This window comes from Schistocerca piceifrons, chromosome 8 (genome assembly GCF_021461385.2).
Source record: "Schistocerca piceifrons isolate TAMUIC-IGC-003096 chromosome 8, iqSchPice1.1, whole genome shotgun sequence".
NCBI classification, from domain to species: Eukaryota; Metazoa; Arthropoda; class Insecta; order Orthoptera; family Acrididae; genus Schistocerca; species Schistocerca piceifrons.
In genome coordinates this window covers 335189746-335209786 of record NC_060145.1, presented here as the reverse complement: position 1 = coordinate 335209786, position 20041 = coordinate 335189746, and the positions used below count along the sequence as shown (strand labels likewise).

At 40.2% G+C, this 20041-nt stretch overlaps 2 protein-coding genes across 2 annotated transcripts in view; one reads left to right on the top strand and one right to left on the bottom strand.

Annotated features, from left to right (window-relative positions):
- Window positions 1-15977, top strand: part of LOC124712015 (glycolate oxidase 1) — a 41590-nt gene extending 25613 nt beyond the window's left edge. Inside the window, exons 5-8 of the mRNA XM_047242307.1 lie at window positions 2392-2517; window positions 4290-4422; window positions 15447-15675; window positions 15775-15977. Of these exons, the coding sequence (XP_047098263.1) occupies window positions 2392-2517; window positions 4290-4422; window positions 15447-15675; window positions 15775-15842 (556 nt within the window). The 3' untranslated portion in view covers window positions 15843-15977. The remainder of the gene's footprint in view (window positions 1-2391; window positions 2518-4289; window positions 4423-15446; window positions 15676-15774) is intronic.
- A 376-nt stretch (window positions 15978-16353) lies between these two features.
- The window catches only part of LOC124712013 (conserved oligomeric Golgi complex subunit 5), a 151341-nt gene continuing 147653 nt past the window's right edge, over window positions 16354-20041 (bottom strand). The window contains exons 15-16 of the mRNA XM_047242305.1: window positions 18149-18352; window positions 16354-16690 (exon numbers count right to left, since the gene is read on the bottom strand). Of these exons, the coding sequence (XP_047098261.1) occupies window positions 16487-16690; window positions 18149-18352 (408 nt within the window). The 3' untranslated portion in view covers window positions 16354-16486. The remainder of the gene's footprint in view (window positions 16691-18148; window positions 18353-20041) is intronic.

Genomic DNA, 20041 nt, shown 5'->3' with positions numbered 1-20041 from the left:
GATGTATTAAAGAATTATTTTCTGGGACAGTGCGCCTACATTAAATAAAATGCTTATTCTGCAGAAGTGAGCAGTAAGTCTGTAAGGAAGACAATGATACTTCTTGCAAAGGTTTTAATGGATATTGGAATTCTTACACTCACTTCATACAATCAATTTTGTTGCTAACAATAAAAATCAGTTTTGAACTGAACTGTGATGTACACAAAAGACAAAAATAATTTTCATGAAGACTTGCATTCTTGTCTAGGGTTCCGAGTGGAGTGATGAACTTCAGCACATAGGTATTTGACAAGCTCCCATCTAACATAAAGCAAGAAACTGTGAATCCTACCTGCTCAAAAGAAAATTAAAAACATATTTCACTAGCCACACTTTTTCACAGATTATTTGATTATATAGATTCATGGATTGAAGAGTTCTGGTAGCAACATGGCAAGTAGCAAAAGCTACATGATGAGTATTAATGTATTTGCAACAGAACTCAGTATTTACATATGTATATATTTCCTTTGGAAAGCATCAGTACAATCAAGTAAATATTATGCAATTGACAACACATAATAAACAGCTATTTATTATAGCTGAGGAGGCAGAAGCTTTTTCTTGGTAGCAGCTTTCTTTCCAATTTACTTGATTACATTTAGCTGGTATAATCATAACAACATTACGTAGTACAGTGACAGTTTATTGTTAACAAAGTATACAAATTGAGGTTCTAAAATTTGCTCATCTTATTTTAATGTTGACCTTGACTCATTTCACATCCCTAAAGCTTGTCCTCCTTGATGGGATCTACAGAACACGATGGACGGATAGTGAAGTGTGATATGACATTTTTATGAAATGATATATCATATTTCCAGGCTTCCTTGACAAAGAAAGATGTTTGTGATGTTTATTGGTAAGTATGTGTCGGCGCATCCCACTGTGGGAGACATTGTTATGGTTTGGGCAGCTGGGAGAATATCTTGAACCTATCACATCTTCAAGGCAGGATGGGTGAGTGTTTCTGGCTGCTGTATGGGGCCATTTGTTTCTTGGTATCATGGATTCAAGGTGTCTAGAAGACAAGCAGAAAAAGAGAACAGATCATGGCTGGAATAGAAACCATGACAAATGACCATCAAATTGGCTTGTGTAGATAAAATTCTTGTCTTGATTTTGTCCAAGCAACATCAGTTTAAAAAAGAAAATCAGCAACTCTCTTTGTACTGTTTTTGCAAGAGAACGTATGAATACAGAAGGTTTAACGTTCAGTCATTTACATCATTCAAGTTGCTTGGAAGACTTTTTAGCACCCACCCATGCACGAGGTGGTGAAGTCCAGTGAAGAATGATGTATCACTGTTGGCAAACATCAAGAAACTGGTGTACCTGGACGTGCAGTTCATGGCAGTCTTGTCATATTATTTCTAGATACAGTAGTTTACAAGTTGACTTAATATTGTTTAATCTGATTTTACAAAAAATAAATTTTCATTTGCAGGAAGACTGAGGTTTAATGCCCCTTAAACAGAAATTTGCAGTTGCTGTCTTGTTTGTTTAACTTGTCCTCCTTCTGGACCACAGCTCTTTGCAGTATTGCCCGTTTTTCCACCCATGCTTATTCTCAAACGCTTATGATTGCACTGAATAGCTCAAACTTTCTAGTCATCTATCCATAATACTTTTCTTCCTGTAATTGTCCAGAAGTCTAGATAGTGGTCTTAAATTAAAGAGGACTAACTTAACTAGAAAAACTGTGAAGAGCACAGGATAGAGAAACTCGAGGGCAAGGTGACAAGTACACTACGTCATTATTGCAGTGTAGCAACCCTGAAGTAGGGTGAGGAAAATCTGTTGTCAGCAGAAACCAAAATAAGTTCTTACTGCCATTAATGTGTTAATCTGTCCGCCCTTGATAGCTGAGTGGTCAGTGGGATGGAATGTCATACCCAACGGCCCTGGTTCGATTCCCGGCTGAGTCGGAGATTTTCTCCGGTCAGGGGCTGGGTGTTGCGTTGTCCTTATCATCGTCATTTCATCCCCATCAACACACAAGCCGCCGAAGTGGCGTCAATTTGAAAGACTTGCACCAGGCGAATGGTCTACACGATGGGAGGCCCTAGCCACACAGCATTTCCATTTCCGTGTGTTAACCTGCCTTTCGTCTTCTTCTGTCTTTGCTATAGACAGCTGCAATGCATTTGTAATGTTTTTTTTTTTTCAGTTCATAAAATTGTCAATGTAATACTCATTTTATTTTGACTCAAATAAAGATATAGATAATATGCTGCTAAATATTGGTTTTATCAAATATAATTATGCTACTACTTCAATTCAGTGAAATGTGTTTAATTCTGCAAAATTGCTGAACAATACCTCTTCACACTTGTTTCTCGGTTTCAGGTTGGCTAACTTTAGAGGAGTGTTTGCTGACAGTGTTCAGTCATCTGGTGGCTCGGGGATTAATGAATATGTCAAAAACATGTTTGATGCATCATTAACTTGGAATGATGTTAAGTGGCTGAAAAGGCAAGTTATTTTGCAACTCTGTTTGTTGTTCTTTGGGAATAAATTGTAAAGTGTTTAGTTGAGTTAACAGTGCAGAAGCATTGATCACTGTTAATCAATTAAATTTGGGAACTTGCTGTTTTGAATAAACATTCTCACACTTTTTTTGTAACCACATCTCTTTCAGAAATAAATTTAGCAGCTGTTTTATAATCGATCCAAAATTTATCACAGTCAGAGCTTTGTTCTGGCCCCACATTGTAGTAAGGCTGTGTGATTGTATTTTGCTGTTTATCTTTGGCTCATACCAATGCATTCCCGTAAAATTTGGATACTTTCTGTTCAATCTCACATTGCCATTAGCAGTACAAAACATCGTGCACGAAAAGTAGAGTTCAAGTTAAAGAGGGCATTCTGAATTTGTTATATAAGTTTATAAGAAAAGCAGTTTCCACAATATAGCACCATCTAAATTTTCAAGTAAGTGATTATGTCTGTTCAAGTTATATTAAACTCTAATCTTTATCAAAATTGTGGGACATCCAGCAGTGGGAGATAGTCATGTAACTGCAAGTTGTAAGTTGTTTGCAGTGCTGCTGCTATGGCAGACACAATAGTTTTTTTTTTTTTTTTCTTCAAATCATATATAACAATTTGAAATATTTGTTATATGTGTCTTAATTAAAATAAAATATAGCAGATGAAAACCTTGGTCTACACGCGCTTTCAGATTTGATGTTGTTAACATTTGTTATTAGGTTTCACCAAAAGGAACTTTGAAACCACTTATGAATTCCAGCAGCAAGGTGTTTTAGTGTGAAGCTTTTTCTCATTACTATGTGTAATGTAGATGAAGGACAAACATTTGTTTTTTGAGAATATTGAAAATCATCTTTTCTGTCATCAGTTCATTTTAATATGATTCTCTCTAATTCTTTCCATAATGTTTGTTTATTGCTTCACCATGTGTGCCACCTTATTATGTAAAGTTTGAAACATATCCAGTACATGGAAATAAAAGTATGAGTTGCAGTGAAGACATTGATCATTATGTCATTGTATTGTTTCTCACTCTTATGATGCAGTATCAATTTGTTCTTGAAAATACATACACCAAAGATTCTCATTTAACAAATTCCACACCACACAAACATACATTTGTTGTGTAATGAATTAATTCTGTATTTCACCATTACTGAACATTTTACTTGTCTGACTAAACAGATGAAAGTGTGCTTCAACCATCAGCAGCATCATATCACTACCCACAGGGTCTCGATAATAATTATTTAGTTAGATGGTCATCACAAACAAAATATTGCACAATCATCACTTTATATGGATGCAATTTTAGGTTTTGTAATTGAATTTTCTTTCAGTTCACCAGGAGACAATTAGTGTATTTGATTGCTGGGCAAATATGATTGTGTATGCATATGTGTGAAAATAGTTCAACATACTACTGAGTTATGGCTGGGAATGTGCCCACGATGACACGCAGTGCACTATCATAAAACACGACAATGTGTCCTCATGGCTCATCTGTTGTTACAGGCATTTCCACAAGAAATGGTTGATGCACAGTATCCTACAGCAACCGTATAATCAAAACAGTATCATCAACAGTCATTCGTTCTCTTCTCATACCTACCCATTCCGCGTAGCCAATGGCACTACCAACTCTATGAACTCCCCATACCTTTTTGCTTCGCACCGTAATTGCATAACACTGCTAGCTTCATAATGTGTGAATGACATTTACTAGCCTGATTACAACTTGTTTGGATTTTCAGCATCACATCATTGCCCATTGTAGTGAAAGGAATTTTAACAGCAGAGGATGCAGTTATGGCTGTTGACAGTGGTGTAGATGCAATACAGGTTTCCAACCATGGAGCTCGACAACTAGACTGTACTCCAGCACCTGTGAGTCTTTCAAGTATTTATGTCTAATAAATTAATCATATTTCTGTGTAGTCTACATATTTGAGTGCATTTCCTAATGTGAACGTTTTTATAGATCCTTACACAAACTCAAGTTACTTATTTTAAAGTTTGTCTGTGACACATTCTCATACAGTTTTATATGTCACTGGAGATGCTCTCTACTGACAATAGCACCTCTTAAAAACTGAATGTGTTCTTGAGATATATCAGCTGTAATTTCACATTACACTTTTGTAAATTAAAATGTGTTGCTATTTCCAATGTCATTCTACACTCATGAGCACCTGAGTTATACATACCTAGCCAGTAACATGTAGCATGCCCTTTTGCTGTCATGAGTACAATTACTTGTCATGGCACAGACTTCACTCCCGACACATGACCAGTCAAGCACTGCCTGAAACTCATGGCAAATGGTTGAAGTTGGGTTCAAACACCTGCATGTTTGGGGATTTTCCTCAAACTATTTGTATACAGAAGTGACCAAGTAAGTCACTTCACCAAAAGTACAGCGTCCCGTATATGTGGTGTGTGGGTCCTGAGGCAGAAATCAAAAGAATGAGAGAACACAATCATCAAGAGAAATATTGCATTCTGTTCAACTTTCGTACTTAGCATACTTTTTGAAATCTTATACAAGTCCTTGGAAAAGCCAGGATTAGTTACACACTTTAACAGTTCACTATACAGACATAAACATAAGTCTTGAAGTCAATTCCACTTTCATAGAGAAAGTTGTGACTGCACTATGACCATCTTCAACTGCTGCTAACTGGAGCTACACAACAAATGGGCAAGAACTCGGTTAGAACTGCAGTTGGATGGTCTCTTATCCATGTGATCTTTAGTGTCTGTGGTGCCTCACCTCCGAGAGCATGACACACATGCAGCACATGGCTAGGTAGCACTGGTCGCTGTCAGAGAACAGCAGGAGCCCCCTAGTGCTGACCTCTGTACACAAAATATTGCCCCCTGTGCAGATTCAGCTCGCTATGAGGCTACATGTACCAGTTGAGAATGATGGTGTGATGCACTGTCTTGCTGCAGATAAAGGTCTCCCGTAGAATACAATAGGCTAGGCTGTTTCAGCCTGCGTGCCCACCCAGGGGCAGTTGGGCAGACATGGGTACTGGTGTGCAGTGCAATTGTATACCAATGCCCAAATAAGGAGCCCGTGGGTGCCCAAGCAGCTCGCGCATGCACAGCCTGCATACAATACAGCTGTCTAGCAGGAAGGACACTACCTGTTCCTGTCTAAGAGCATAATGAGATGGGGGAAGGCAGGTACCCTTGCCCTATATGGCAGCATTGAAACAGCCTGCCATAGGTGGATGTACAGATCAGCATGATTGGAGAGTAAATTTTCTGTGCTACTTGCCCGTGAGAGATGATGGCACATGTATTGAGGTTCAAATTCATCCCATTTATACATCTCCAGTTGAGAATATTTCTACTACCTGTCTGAATGGTGAACTAATGGCAAGTGAGATGCATTCCCTCAAATGGTTTTCAATTTATACTTAGCCTACAGCCTTTTTTTTCCATATTTTGAGCTCCAGTGATGGTGTTCCTGTGCCCATGCTAATCTCTTCATGTGGTAAGCAGAGGCAGGGCTCGTCACCACACTCATAGCATTCAACTTCACTCATGAAGCCCCACTTCCTGACATTCGCCTTGCATCAGGACACTCCTACATTCAATCAATTTAGTGTTTTCTGTGTCATGTACAGCAGATGAAAGCTCACGGCAGACTTCTCTCTGATGTTCTCCCACCCCTTTTGATTAATGAATTTCCTCATAGCTGCATTTGGCAAATTCCAGGTGCTGTAAATTGCTGACTTTGTGCATATGAAGCTCCTATTTAATCTCAACCCAGCTTTTCGTGGTTTGTATCCAAACAGAGGCAGAGGTTGTCTGGGATCAATCTCCTAATTTTGGTGCTGTGTATTCTGCTGCAGAGAAGAATGCTGCCAGTGCAGATGTAGGGACACATTTGGCTGTGAGCCCCAGGCAGTGCCAGTAAGCTTACAGATGATGTTCTGGCCAGATACTTTTAACTTCGTTTCTTGGCAACGATCTCGGAATGTGAGACTGCAATCAAACTTTACTCCCAGGTATTTTGGAATATCATAGCGGCATAGTTGTTGTCCTCTGCAGATAATATTTACCTTCTTCCTTGCTTCCTGTTTTCTCAGATGAAAGTCAGAGAGCTGCATCTTTCTGGGATTTGGTGTTGAACAGCACTGAAATGGCAAATGATGTTTTGGACTGTGGCTTCTCTATCCAATGCTACAATCTATTATAGTCGATGATGACCAGTCATACCTGTGGCAGTTGATGTGTACTCACTACACACTCTTGATGTGGTGGCATGCAAAGAGCTCAGTGCCCATATGGCTGCGGAGATACAGTGATACATGGTTCTGGATATTGTCTAAAAGGGGTATTACAAGACGATCTGCTGCAAACAGTACTGGTCTAGTATGACAGCCATCTGACAGTAGAATGGGTGAAACTGTGAAAATAAGCAGACACATTATCCACATGCTAGAATAGAGCAGTCATAAACTGTCATCAATCCACGCATGTGCACTAAGCAGCAACAGCTCGTGCATGCCTAGAAGGGGGTGCCGCAGTGCTTTCTGTTTGTAATTTGTTTATTATTTCAGATTTTCATGTTGCGTGCAGATTTTTTTTTGTGACCAGAGGACTTTCTTTTACACTAGCTGTTTGTGAAAGCATTTTCTCTGTTGATTTCTTCATAAAAGAACTGAAATGAAGAAAAGAGGTATTAAGGGTCTTAATTTAAGCATACAGTGAGGAAAGGTGTATGTATGACCCACTGTATTGTAATAAGGTACGTTGGCAATTGTGTACTTCCGAGTAATATGCATATAACATTGCATTGTATGCATATTGCATGCATATGCAATGTATATTCTAATGCTTTAGTTTATGAAAGTTCAAGTTTGATTTGATTCTCTCTCTTGCTTTATTTCAGCATGCCAGGAAAGAGAAACTGGCAATGAAGGCGAGAGAGTCCGCGCAGGTTCGCCCAATGCGATAGATGAGGACTGCAAAACTCTGATTGGCACATATACACTCCTGGAAATGGAAAAAAGAACACATTGACACCGGTGTGTCAGACCCACCATACTTGCTCCGGACACTGCGAGAGGGCTGTACAAGCAATGATCACACGCACGGCACAGCGGACACACCAGGAACCGCGGTGTTGGCCGTCGAATGGCGCTAGCTGCGCAGCATTTGTGCACCGCCGCCGTCAATGTCAGCCAGTTTGCCGTGGCATACGGAGCTCCATCGCAGTCTTTAACACTGGTAGCATGCCGCGACAGCGTGGACGTGAACCATATGTGCAGTTGACGGACTTTGAGCGAGGGCGTATAGTGGGCATGCGGGAGGCCTGGTGGACGTACCGCCGAATTGCTCAACACGTGGGGCGTGAGGTCTCCACAGTACATCGATGTTGTCGCCAGTGGTCGGCGGAAGGTGCACGTGCCCGTCGACCTGGGACCGGACCGCAGCGACGCACGGATGCACGCCAAGACCGTAGGATCCTACGCAGTGCCGTAGGGGACCGCACCGCCACTTCCCAGCAAATTAGAGACACTGTTGCTCCTGGGGTATCGGCGAGGACCATTCGCAACCGTCTCCATGAAGCTGGGCTACGGTCCCGCACACCGTTAGGCCGTCTTCCGCTCACGCCCCAACATCGTGCAGCCCGCCTCCAGTGGTGTCGCGACAGGCGTGAATGGAGGGACGAATGGAGACGTGTCGTCTTCAGCGATGAGAGTCGCTTCTGCCTTGGTGCCAATGATGGTCGTATGCGTGTTTGGCGCCGTGCAGGTGAGCGCCACAATCAGGACTGCATACGACCGAGGCACACAGGGCCAACACCCGGCATCATGGTGTGGGGAGCGATCTCCTACACTGGCCGTACACCACTGGTGATCATCGAGGAGACACTGAATAGTGCACGGTACATCCAAACCGTCATCGAACCCATCTTTCTACCATTCCTAGACCGGCAAGGGAACTTGCTGTTCCAACAGGACAATGCACGTCCGCATGTATCCCGTGCCACCCAACGTGCTCTAGAAGGTGTAAGTCAACTACCCTGGCCAGCAAGATCTCCGGATCTGTCCCCCATTGAGCATGTTTGGGACTGGATGAAGCATCGTCTCACGCGGTCTGCACGTCCAGCACGAACGCTGGTCCAACTGAGGCGCCAGGTGGAAATGTCATGGCAAGCCGTTCCACAGGACTACATCCAGCATCTCTACGATCGTCTCCATGGGAGAATAGCAGCCTGCATTGCTGCGAAAGGTGTATATACACTGTACTAGTTACGACATTGTGCATGCTCTGTTGCCTGTGTCTATGTGCCTGTGGTTCTGTCATTGTGATCATGTGATGTATCTGACCCCAGGAATGTGTCAATAATGTTTCCCCTTCCTGGGACAATGATTTCACAGTGTTCTTATTTCAATTTCCAGGAGTGTATATTTCAGACATGGAAAAATAACACACGTGCACCTTTATGTACTGGTCCTTTAAAGAGTTGCAAATTGCAGTACAAACATCCACACCAACTTCTGAAATGGTAGGCTGTGTGAGTCTGTGGCTAAAAGCCAGGCTCTTACAAGACTCTCTAGTTGCCAGGAACTGTAACATTACAATCAGCCTGGAACATAACAGGGCATGTACTGATATTTCATCAGTGGTCTACACTGGTATGATCACAAAACATATAAACATATATTTAATTCTTACTTTCAAGAAGGTGAGCTAGCCTCTCTCATGGCTGCGTCACACTTGCTAATTTCATCTTCTATCATAGACAACAGCTTCTTGAAACAGGCCAGGTTCGTCCTCACGAAGTTTCCAAATTCTTGCAGATCTTGGGGCATCAGTATTTTCATAAGAAGTGATTATATTCTCCTGCCTTCATCCCTTCTTTTCAGTCAGGGTCAGACCCAACAACATCTGGCTTTTCATTTTCATCATCGTTCTGCCCTAATCCAAAGATTTACTGTCACTGCCAGGGCAATAGCTTCAAAAACAAGTGGGTCTTCCATGTGCAAAATGCTGTATAAATGTAAATTTAGATACATATCTAAAAACAAAGATGATGTAACTTACCAAACGAAAGTGTTGGTATGTTGATAGACATACAAACAAATACAAATACACACACAAAATTCAAGCTTTCGCAACCCACGGTTGCTTCATCAGGAAAGAGGGAAGGAGAGGGAAAGACGAAAGGATGTGGGTTTTAAGGGAGAGGGTAAGGAGTCATTCCAATCCCGGGAGCGGAAAGACTTACCTTAGGCGGAAAAAAGGACAGGTATACACTCGCACACACACACACACACATATCCATCCGCACATATACAGACACAAGCAGACATTTGTAAAGGCAAAGAGTTTGGGCAGAGACCTGTGTAACCAAACACTGTAATATAAAACTAACTGTTGAGTGTGTGATTCAGAACAGTGGTAACCAACATATGAGAATAACAATTGCTTAATAAATAATGATAAAAAACAATTTCTTATGAAATAGTAAACTTAAGCTCACCAAAATAATTTGAGTGAATGACATTCCAATACATCACGCGGTCTCCTTTGTGTTTCGCATGGTAGAACGAATGACTTTTCAAGAGATCAGACAGTTTTGTTTGTGTTTCGTGTGTTATTACCGTCTACTGTGCATGTGTGCCAGTTATATCCCACATGGATGGTGTAATATGTCGACATGAACCAGTCTGTAGTTACAGATATGCATGCTTCGGGCACCGGTGAATAGGTGTATGGTTTAGGCGCATCATGTAATAGTGGCTTAAGGCACCCTCTGGCTTTGTACATGTCGTGCATCCTGCCCTTGACAGTCATGTTGACGACCAAAATGAGGTCTGTCAACTTAACAGTAATCTGACATTCACCATGGTGACAGCTGTACCTTCTACCTAACATAGCAGTTGTCTCTCATTCAGTTGCCATGCTTGTAATTAATTAGTGTGTTCTTAATGTTTTTCAAAACAATAAGTGTGAATTAATGATGCTGATAATATCTAGATACACTTTCTAGATGCATTGTGTATCTATTAGTCCTGTTCCACTGGGTTGTGTGTGTTAAAGAAATAAACTACAATAATTTGCTAGGGACTTATGTAATCTCCTCTGATAATAAAATTCATATTGTTTTCTTTTATTTGAGTTTTGAAAATAAAAACTCATTACTATCTGAAATTTCTGTAATTTTAACACATTCACAGTTAATAAATTTGAAGTAGCTTATTTGGGGCTCGAGGTTGATAACAATGCTATTAGTTCCACGGGATGGTGCAGACAGCAGTCACGCAAAGCAAAAATTTGCCTACATTCCTACTCTCAAATTTTTTCTCTGAGGACTGCATGTTAGATAATAAGGAGAATATCATACACTGTCTTGTACAGAAAACCATTTCAGGTTTAAGAAAGCATTCAAGCAATTCAGAGGTCTGCTGCTAGATTTGTTAGCGGTAATTTTGATCAATGTGCTATGGAGACGCTTCATTAACTCAAATAGGAATTTCTAGAGAGGAGACAACATTCTTTTCACAAAACACAGTCGAGAATAGAGGACAGGCATTTGCTGCATGAAGGTACAGAGACAGTTGTTTTTCTCTTATTCCACTTGTGAGTGGAATAGGAAAGGAAATGACAGGTAATGGTATGTGGTTTCCTCTGCCGTGTCCCATATGCATGTAGATGTAGACTATTGTATGAGCACCACATGAAAGTTTTGGTAAAGTGTGCTATGAAATACGATACCACTGAAATGTAAAAATCAAAAAAGCTGTAAGCAAATATTTCTGATCTGTATGTGGAGAGATCACTGGGCATAGAATAGACAAGTCAGTGGGCAATAGACAAACATATCAAAAATGAAGATTACCAATTGAGCTTTTGAACTGTAGGGGTCAGTGGCATGTGACCCCTACAGGTGCAGGATGACTAAATGTGGAGTGCAGTAGCGAGGGCCTGTCAGGCTCCCAGGGGCGCTAATGAGACAGCATTAGCAGTTTACACAATTATAATTTTGATTTTACAATTTGAATCATCTCCTCTGTGGCAGTGGTGATGGCAGCAGAAGCAGCACACAGGATTGGAACGTGCTGATGCTTTCACCTGAGTAGGCTTGAGGGTATCTGCATGGCACGGATGTTAACACAGCAAAAGTGGTGCTGCACAAGGCCAGGTGGCAAGTGGCAGGTTTTACTCAACCCATCGTAACACCAAACAGCTAGATAGCACTGTTTACTAGGGGCACATTTGTGGACACCGAAGATGATGTCCCAGCATAAGCTCGCAGCAGCTCTGTACAGGACAGTGATGGCTGAGTTAAGTCACAGCCTTTCCACCAGAGGCCATGGAAACTAGGGTCTGCTCGCAGATGCAAGGTGGGGAGTGGGAGTGGGGGGAGGGTGGGCAGGAACAGCTAGCACACTTCACCACTACTGTGAAATTTTGACAGAGTGCCAGTCGATATCAGTTTGTAGCCTCTCCTCAGTGAGCAGGTAATAGAAGGCTACAAGTCTCCACATCAGCAGCTCACAGTGGTCAAGTCCAACTGGCTGGACTGGCTGCTGGCTGAAAGGTAGAAGTCATCTGGTGAACGGTAGTCTGCATATCACAGGTTCTACTTTGGAACTGACTCACTGCAACTGAATAAAGGAAGGGCTCAAAGGCCTGAGTATTTGTAGCTGTCTGTTGGGAGTAAAGATGATATCCCTTAGTGAGAATGAATGAAGGTGACCTAGTTTTCTGGACCTGACAGCATTTTTTACCTCACCACTGTGTTCCAACCTTTCATTTCATTTCAAGCTTTAAGTTTGTTACTTTCTGCAGTGTCAGTGGGCTGAAAGTTATTCTTGTGTATGATTTGTGTGTTGTTACTCCACTGTGCTTGCTTGACGTAATGACATGTTCCCTTCCAAGTGAGGTCATACTGCTGCATTGGCAATTCACACACCTCACTCGAGCGAAGTGTAGCAGTGGCCTCGGTTATGTGTCACACTGTTTGCAGTATGGGCAATCCTGTCCCCTTGACATCTGCCACAGACATTGTGCACGAGCCTGCTGTGGTTTGTCTTGGATCTGCACTGGCCAAGGGAGACTTCAAAAATTTTACATTTGCCCAGGATATTTTTCAGTGGCACAACAGTCCTATATAATCATATAAAACTTCCTGATGGTGCACTCTAATGATGACATATTGCAGTTTTGCCTTGAGCAAGCGGTGTAGGCACAGGAGAGGGCAGGAAGGGGGAACAGAGAGGGATGTGGCTAGAAAAAACCATAGAGCTGTGGAACATGTTGGTGCACACAGGGGAATGCATACCACCTTCACAGCGAAGCAGAGAGAAGGATACTTAATGAGTGGAAGGGTAAATAAAGGAAGAAATAGCTGAGCTAAGGGAATAGAAATGTACCAGAACCTGTACAGCTTGGACGGGAGCAGAAACTAACATATTTTTTAAAAAAATTTATTCTATTACTGTTTGGTGTAAATACCTTGCAAACAGTATGTTATTAAACAAATAAAATGTCTGAAAATATGTAAGGACCTGAAGGGCACATGGTAGCTGATAGTGAAGACTGAAAGCAGTGGGGTTGCAGGAACAAACAATATATGAGAGCGGTTGTTCTCATCTGTGCCATTCTGTAAAGCTGCTATGGGAATGGGAATCTAGATATTATTTGCTGTTTATTTGTGTCTGCGGTCTTGCACTATTTTAGAAAGGAGATCATTTTCTGTCTGGATTGGTATTCAATGTATTTATTCATCACAATCGCATTGTCAACTTATAATGCCATTATCAAGAGATAATTCACTACGAAGTGCATAAATGCATCATTCCTGTTAAGATGACACTATCCTTGTGTCATCCATGTTTAACTACTCCGTGCATATAATAAAACAGGAGCCTTCATCATTTATATAATAATCCATGACATTTGTGTACATAATTTGCATCGTGTATAGAGCTTTCAAATGTCACACCTGGTGTATGTGCGGTGTGAAGTATGAGCATAGATGGCACATATTCAATGGCAGTTACTACACACAGTACTATATCTGTTTATATAAATGACAAAGACTCCTGTCTTATTATATGCATGAAATATTTAAACACGGATGACACAAGAACAATGTCCTATTTATAGGAATGATGCACTGATGCTCTTCAAGGTGAGCTATAATTTGAAAATGGCACTGTAAGCCGAAACCACAACTGTGGTGAATAACAGTCCAGGTGGAAAATGTGGTCCTTTCTGGAAACTAGATAGTTACTAAAGCCAAAAACATTATGCTGAACGGCATGCTCTGCAATTGATTAGTAAAGCTGGTCCCTGAATGTTGATCAGCAGCAGCAATTCGTCCTGGTGCATAGCTGGCTTCTGGTCACACAGACGCAAACGAGGGTTGCCCAGTAAGTAATGCACCACATTTTTTTTTCTCAGCCGAAAACAATTCTACAAATGTGAAACATTACGTATGTATTATTTGAAGTATCCTGAGTCAGCGTGCCAAGTTCCCGTCACTTCCGACAGACAGCGTAGCTGCACGACAGTTTCAAAATGGCGTCTGTAGGTGATGTATATTACAAGCAATGTACTGTCATTGACTGCATTACTGCAAAGAAAGAAACTGTGGGAAATATTCACAAACGCTTGTGCAAAGTCTATGGAGCACCTGCTGTCAACAGAAGTACAGTCAGTCGCTGGGCACAGAGAGTGACGTTATCATAAGGCAGCTCAGTGGAGCTCCACGATTTGCAGCGGTCAGGGAGACCATCCATGGCTGTCACACCTGACAGCCCTGACCTAGCCCCCTTGGACTTCCACTTGTTTGGGCCATTAAAGGATGCCAAACATGAACGACATTTTGAGGACAATGAGAAGGTGATTCCCACAGTGAAACACTGGCTCCGCCACTAGGATAAGGATGGTACTGACAGGGCATACACGCCCTTGTTTCACACTGGAGGAAAGCCATAGAACGGTATGGAGATTACTTGGAAAAATAGGGTATGTAGATAAAAACACCATTCTTCCATGTGTGTAATTCTCATTATGCTCAATAAAGAATTGTAGAAGAAAAAGACGTGCATTACTTTCTGAGCAACCCCCGTAGAAAGCGGAGAAGTCATTGCAATGAAATTGGTAACTGACAATTCATTACACTGGTGGTCAGGTCACTGGTATGTCTTGCACCTATGTCTTCCATGGAGATACAAACAGTATCACAAAGAGCTACATAGGTTAGATAGATGGCAGAACACCACTTAGGAATATTTTCCTATCCATTACACAGCACAATGAGAGGCACTCAGTCATATCAGAGGATATGGTTTAAATGTTCCAGTAGTGGAGGAAGTGGATGGTCAGCAGGTGTGAGAGTAGTTTTTGCCTGTGAATACCTTGGCATATGGGAAGAGGAACTGCTTGTCTCTGAAGATGCAATGTCTGTGGGAGAGATTTTCAATATGTAGCACATGGCAACTGCTAGAAGTTGATGTTTTTTGGCTGGTGAATGGTGAGTTTACTGTGAACATGAGTTCTTGTGGAGTCACAGGGAATGGAGATGAGCACCACATACTGAGGCCAGATCATAAAGGTGGTAACTATCCAACTGTACGCGCTGCTCTTACATCCTCAGTTTTTCATTGCTTCTTATTTTATATTCGCACAACATAAAAACCAGAGATTATATAGTTGTAGAGTGATTCTTGGTAACAAAAGCAAGCATTCTGATACACTGTCTTGCATTCTCTCATTCCGTCTCAGCCTTCAAACTTTTGTAATATAAACAGAATAAAGGTTGTGGTTTCAAAATATGCATACTTCTTTATCTTTATATGAAATTTGTGAAATATGTGGAAATACTGAGTGCAAAACGATTCTGAAGGAAATTAATCTGTAATTCTTCACAGATAGAAGTTTTACCAGAGATTGTGCATGCTGTAAATGATCGGTGTGAAATTTACCTCGATGGAGGAGTTCGAGAAGGAATTGATGTATTCAAAGCATTAGCCCTTGGAGCAAAAATGGTTTTTATTGGGCGGCCTGCAATATGGGGTTTGGCCGCTTCAGGACAAGAAGGAGTTAAGGAAGTTTTGGATATTCTTAAGTGTGAATTTGATCATGCAATGGCACTTTCAGGTATGTTAGTGACTCTCCTGCAACAGGGTGAAGCTTTGTAATTGGCAAATAAAATTGTCTTGCATTTTATTTGATTATGTAATTTATGTTTTCTTGCAGGGTGTGCCAAACTTGGTGATATTCAACGTGATATGGTAGTACCAGATACACAATATTGCAAACTATGAATTAGTCAAGAGAGTTGCTTCAGTATTTGACAATGTGAGCCCTTTGTTAATGATGATGCCAGTCTTGTTACAGTCCTTTACATTTTTGTACAAATAACATTTCATTGATGCCATATAATAACTCTCAAATAAATATATATTTAAAAAAAAAGTTTTAAATTGTTCACAACTGGTAGTAGATCCAGTGTTATATACAGCAGATTCGATCACATCCAGAGTTGACGGAGATGGAAGCTTGCAATCAATTAATTACAATTTTTCAGAATCAGCTTATCAGTCACAGACAGGAAGTGTGTGTTACAGAACACTACTGTGGGACCCTTTTTGTGCATGGCATACACACTATTAAGCTCAGGTACTCTAAACTTGACATAAAGTTTCTAGAAGTCTTTAGAATAGATGTGTTTTAGCATCCCTCTGAGGTACCTGAAAGCACACTTGGTGTTGTGAAGGGTTTTCGAGCAATCAGTTACAAAGATTCAAAACCAAACAATTGTGAACATCATTTCACTGGCTTTCATTCTATCACAGTATGGGTTTATTGGTTGTGTGCAACAATATATTTTACAACTGTTAACTGAACTGCATATACCACAATCTCATCATTAAATCTACAAATACATAACATCATTGACGCATGACATTCATGCCTTCTCTGTGCAGTGTTTCAGTCCTGCTTCTAATATTGATGTCATAATGGGGAAAATGCTGTGGAACTGAGTCTGTCCACGCTGTCGTACCATTTGCTCATAGCATTGTAGTGCCCCACCCATCAGTTCCAGCCGTTCACACTCAGATGTGTGGAAATCAAACCACTGCGAGAAATAGCTGGGAGACCAATTGGCAGTCTGAAACAATAAGGCAGTAAAGAAATGCTGGACAATTACATTTTATTAAGCAACTGCACAAGAAAAGTTAAAGGGGACATCCTTCAAATACTAATAACATTTGTCGTCAGCACACAACATCCACTAGACTGTACAGTGAAAAGATACACAATATACTCAACATGATCAAAAATTAGACATGCCAGACACTTTCTCATCCCTGCCTGAACAACAGAGCTGACTTAATAGGAATCTGAGTAAAAAAAAAATAATTTTTTTTTGCTTAAATGTTCTTCACATCAGTATTGTGCAGGGTGTATTTTATTCACTCACCAGAGGAAACACACAAAAGCAGGGAAAACAATTTATCAAGACAGAAGCTTCACTTGCTTGAACCATTACTACGTATATAGTGAACACTAAGTATCTTATTGTGAACACTTCAGACAAGTATGATGTCCAACTGAAATTCAGTAACCTCAGGTGTTAAAAGTGTCTCTGTTGTTATCATCCAAGTTAGAATATTCAGTTATTTCTCTTCACTATACTGAGCAGCACTCAAAAAACATCAATATGTCTTACTACCTTACTGCCACATCACAAAATGGAAGAAACTTATAATTAATGAGAACCTACACACTCTTATCTATCAAGGAAATGATGCATATCATTTTAGCACTATTTACCAAAAGAAAATCTCAACCACATATGCTAGCAGAAACAAAATCATGTGTTATTTTCTTCTCATCCAGCCTGTGAAAAATTAAGGTATTTCAATCAATTTCCAAATTTTGTTAGATCACTAAACAAAGGTATGTCAAGGCAGCTTCCCTCCTACAGTTGTAGATGTATAAATGGAGGAATACAGAGTGGTTCTTAAAATTCTGAATCAAGAATTTGCTAGTAAGTTTGAATGTGATTGATATAATCACCCACAGTGTTCAAATGTGATTGTGCATGACTCAATTCTAGCATGGCCCACTGACAATTATCCTGAGTTGAATAATATGCAGGCATTCTAAAAGGTAGTGACACACCAATTTGACTTTATATAAAATAATGAATGACAGATACCTCAATTCCTCCTATGTAGCAAATGCAGCAACGCTACTCTCTTAAATGTTTGAATGTACAGGTATTGCAGTTCCTCACTCAGAATTATTAAACAGATATGGCACAATTTGAAACAGTCATCTCACTTACAGGCATTTGTAAATGTGTAACACATTTCTGGCTCTTTCTGCCTTTCCATTCAGCTTCCTACGTGTCTGTCACATGTTGTCAGCAATTGTCTCCAAACTTCTCCACTTCCATACTCCTGATTTTACAACCTTTACAACTGACAAGACAGTTCATTTCAGACACCTTAATAATAAACAAAGTAGAATAACTGCCATCTTCTGTTAGCGCATAACATACATATTAGATGTATTTTCGAACTTCATATCCAAGGTAGTTCAATGGTTTCTCTTGTCATACCTGATGGGGTGATGCCAGCTCAGGGGGTCCATGTGCAAACAGAGCAAGCAGAGCCATGCTGTAAGGAACAGACTGCCCCAATGCAGGACTCACTGCATATTCTTCGGGTGGTAGCATCAACAATGTCCTAAGGGCTCGGAGTAGTTTGTAGGGTTTTCCAACATCTGAAAGAGGCCGGCAGAGAGGCGCTACTGCTGTCTCAACCTTGAACATTGAATACAATTTACTAAAAAAAGGGTGAAAACGGGATAACTGATGTGTTACCACAAAAAATAATTGACAATATCTACAGGAAAAAAATTACTTCACCATTGTTCTATTTAAACTTGTCCATATTACAATAAACTTGGTTGAAGTCTGTGACGGTTTTACAAAATTTACAAAACTTCAGGTATTTTCTGCTTCAGTCACTTTTTTATTTCTAACAATAGTTTGGCAGCAAAATGCAACCTTCAGATGCCCGTAAGGTGGGCAGCAGAAGATGGCAGTGTGCTGCTGAAATGCATTGTGCCAAACTGTCACCGGAAATAAAAAAAAAAATAGCTGAAGCACAATTATTTTTTAGTGAAGTTGGAGTTACTACAAATTGAATATTTTTATTCTTTCACTAAACTGTAATAGTCAGTCAAAATGCATAAAATTACCAATAATTGAAACAGGTATACAATAATTAAAATGGAAGTTATATAGAATGATTCACATGGAGTACAAGCAAAATTATGATGTAATGTCTCACTGATATGAAGGTTATGAGAGTCAGAGTGTAATCTCTCACAGGACAATGATAATGAAAGGAATTATGCTGCATATTTTTAAAAATATACATTTTGGGATTTGTTACTACTACTGATTTAAGGAAAACTATGGAAAACTTAAATCTTAATTATCAGATGGGGAACAGATTTTGCTCCTCCTTATATTTCACTCTTTGAGTCACGTTCACTTATCTGATGACTCTTCCTTTCCTTTTGTTTATGTTCATTCTTACTTTAACTTTGCTTTTAAAATCATTTCATGTCTTTATTTAACAATGGAAAGTCCAGGTCAGAATATTAACAATTACGAAAAAGCTGAATTGCTATTGACCACAAAGACAAGATAAGACCACGAGTTGCGACAGGCATTGCAAAGGGATTTTGTGTGTGTGTGTGTGTGTGTGTGTGTGTGTGTGTGTGTGTGTGTGTCTTTTCTGAAGAAAGCTTTGTTCTTTTTGTTGTGCCTGTATGCAACTTAACATGTCATCTTTATGGTGAGAGGCAATCTATCCTTTCCATCTATTTATTGTGTTTACCATCTTTTTGACAGTGCTTCACCTTCTCAAGGAAATGCTTGCGAATGTACACACCAGCACAAGACGGTGCAATGTTAAAACAGAATTATCATGGGCATTTGTATTATATTATGCAACATCTCAAAATTATTTTGCTGTTTGCTGCTATGCTCCTTGCAACTAAAAATGCCAGATAATTGGGTTGTAAGAGCCTCCAGTGGTATTGTATCATCAATTTGTGATGTTTTTCTAGTGTTATCAGCCAGTGTCAAAACTATTAAAAATGTGAATACAGAGAGTATATGGATGTATCTAAATGTAATCTGCCTATGAGCAAAATAATAATACGCACAAATCTCATACAAAATATACTCTCTGTAGATTTTGAACTGTACGATTGTACGAAGTTGTGCTTTGTTCTTCAACCAACACCACTTCCACAAAAACAACATGGGTTTCTCCCTCCCTTCTTAGCCCTGATCCTGTGAATACTCTTCAAAAAATTCATTAATATCTTGTTGCAAGGACTAGGTTGAAGCTTATTTCATTGATGACATGAAGGAACGTCCTTTCCAACAGATAACAGAGATTCATAATACCGTAACACATACTGTCCAAATTTA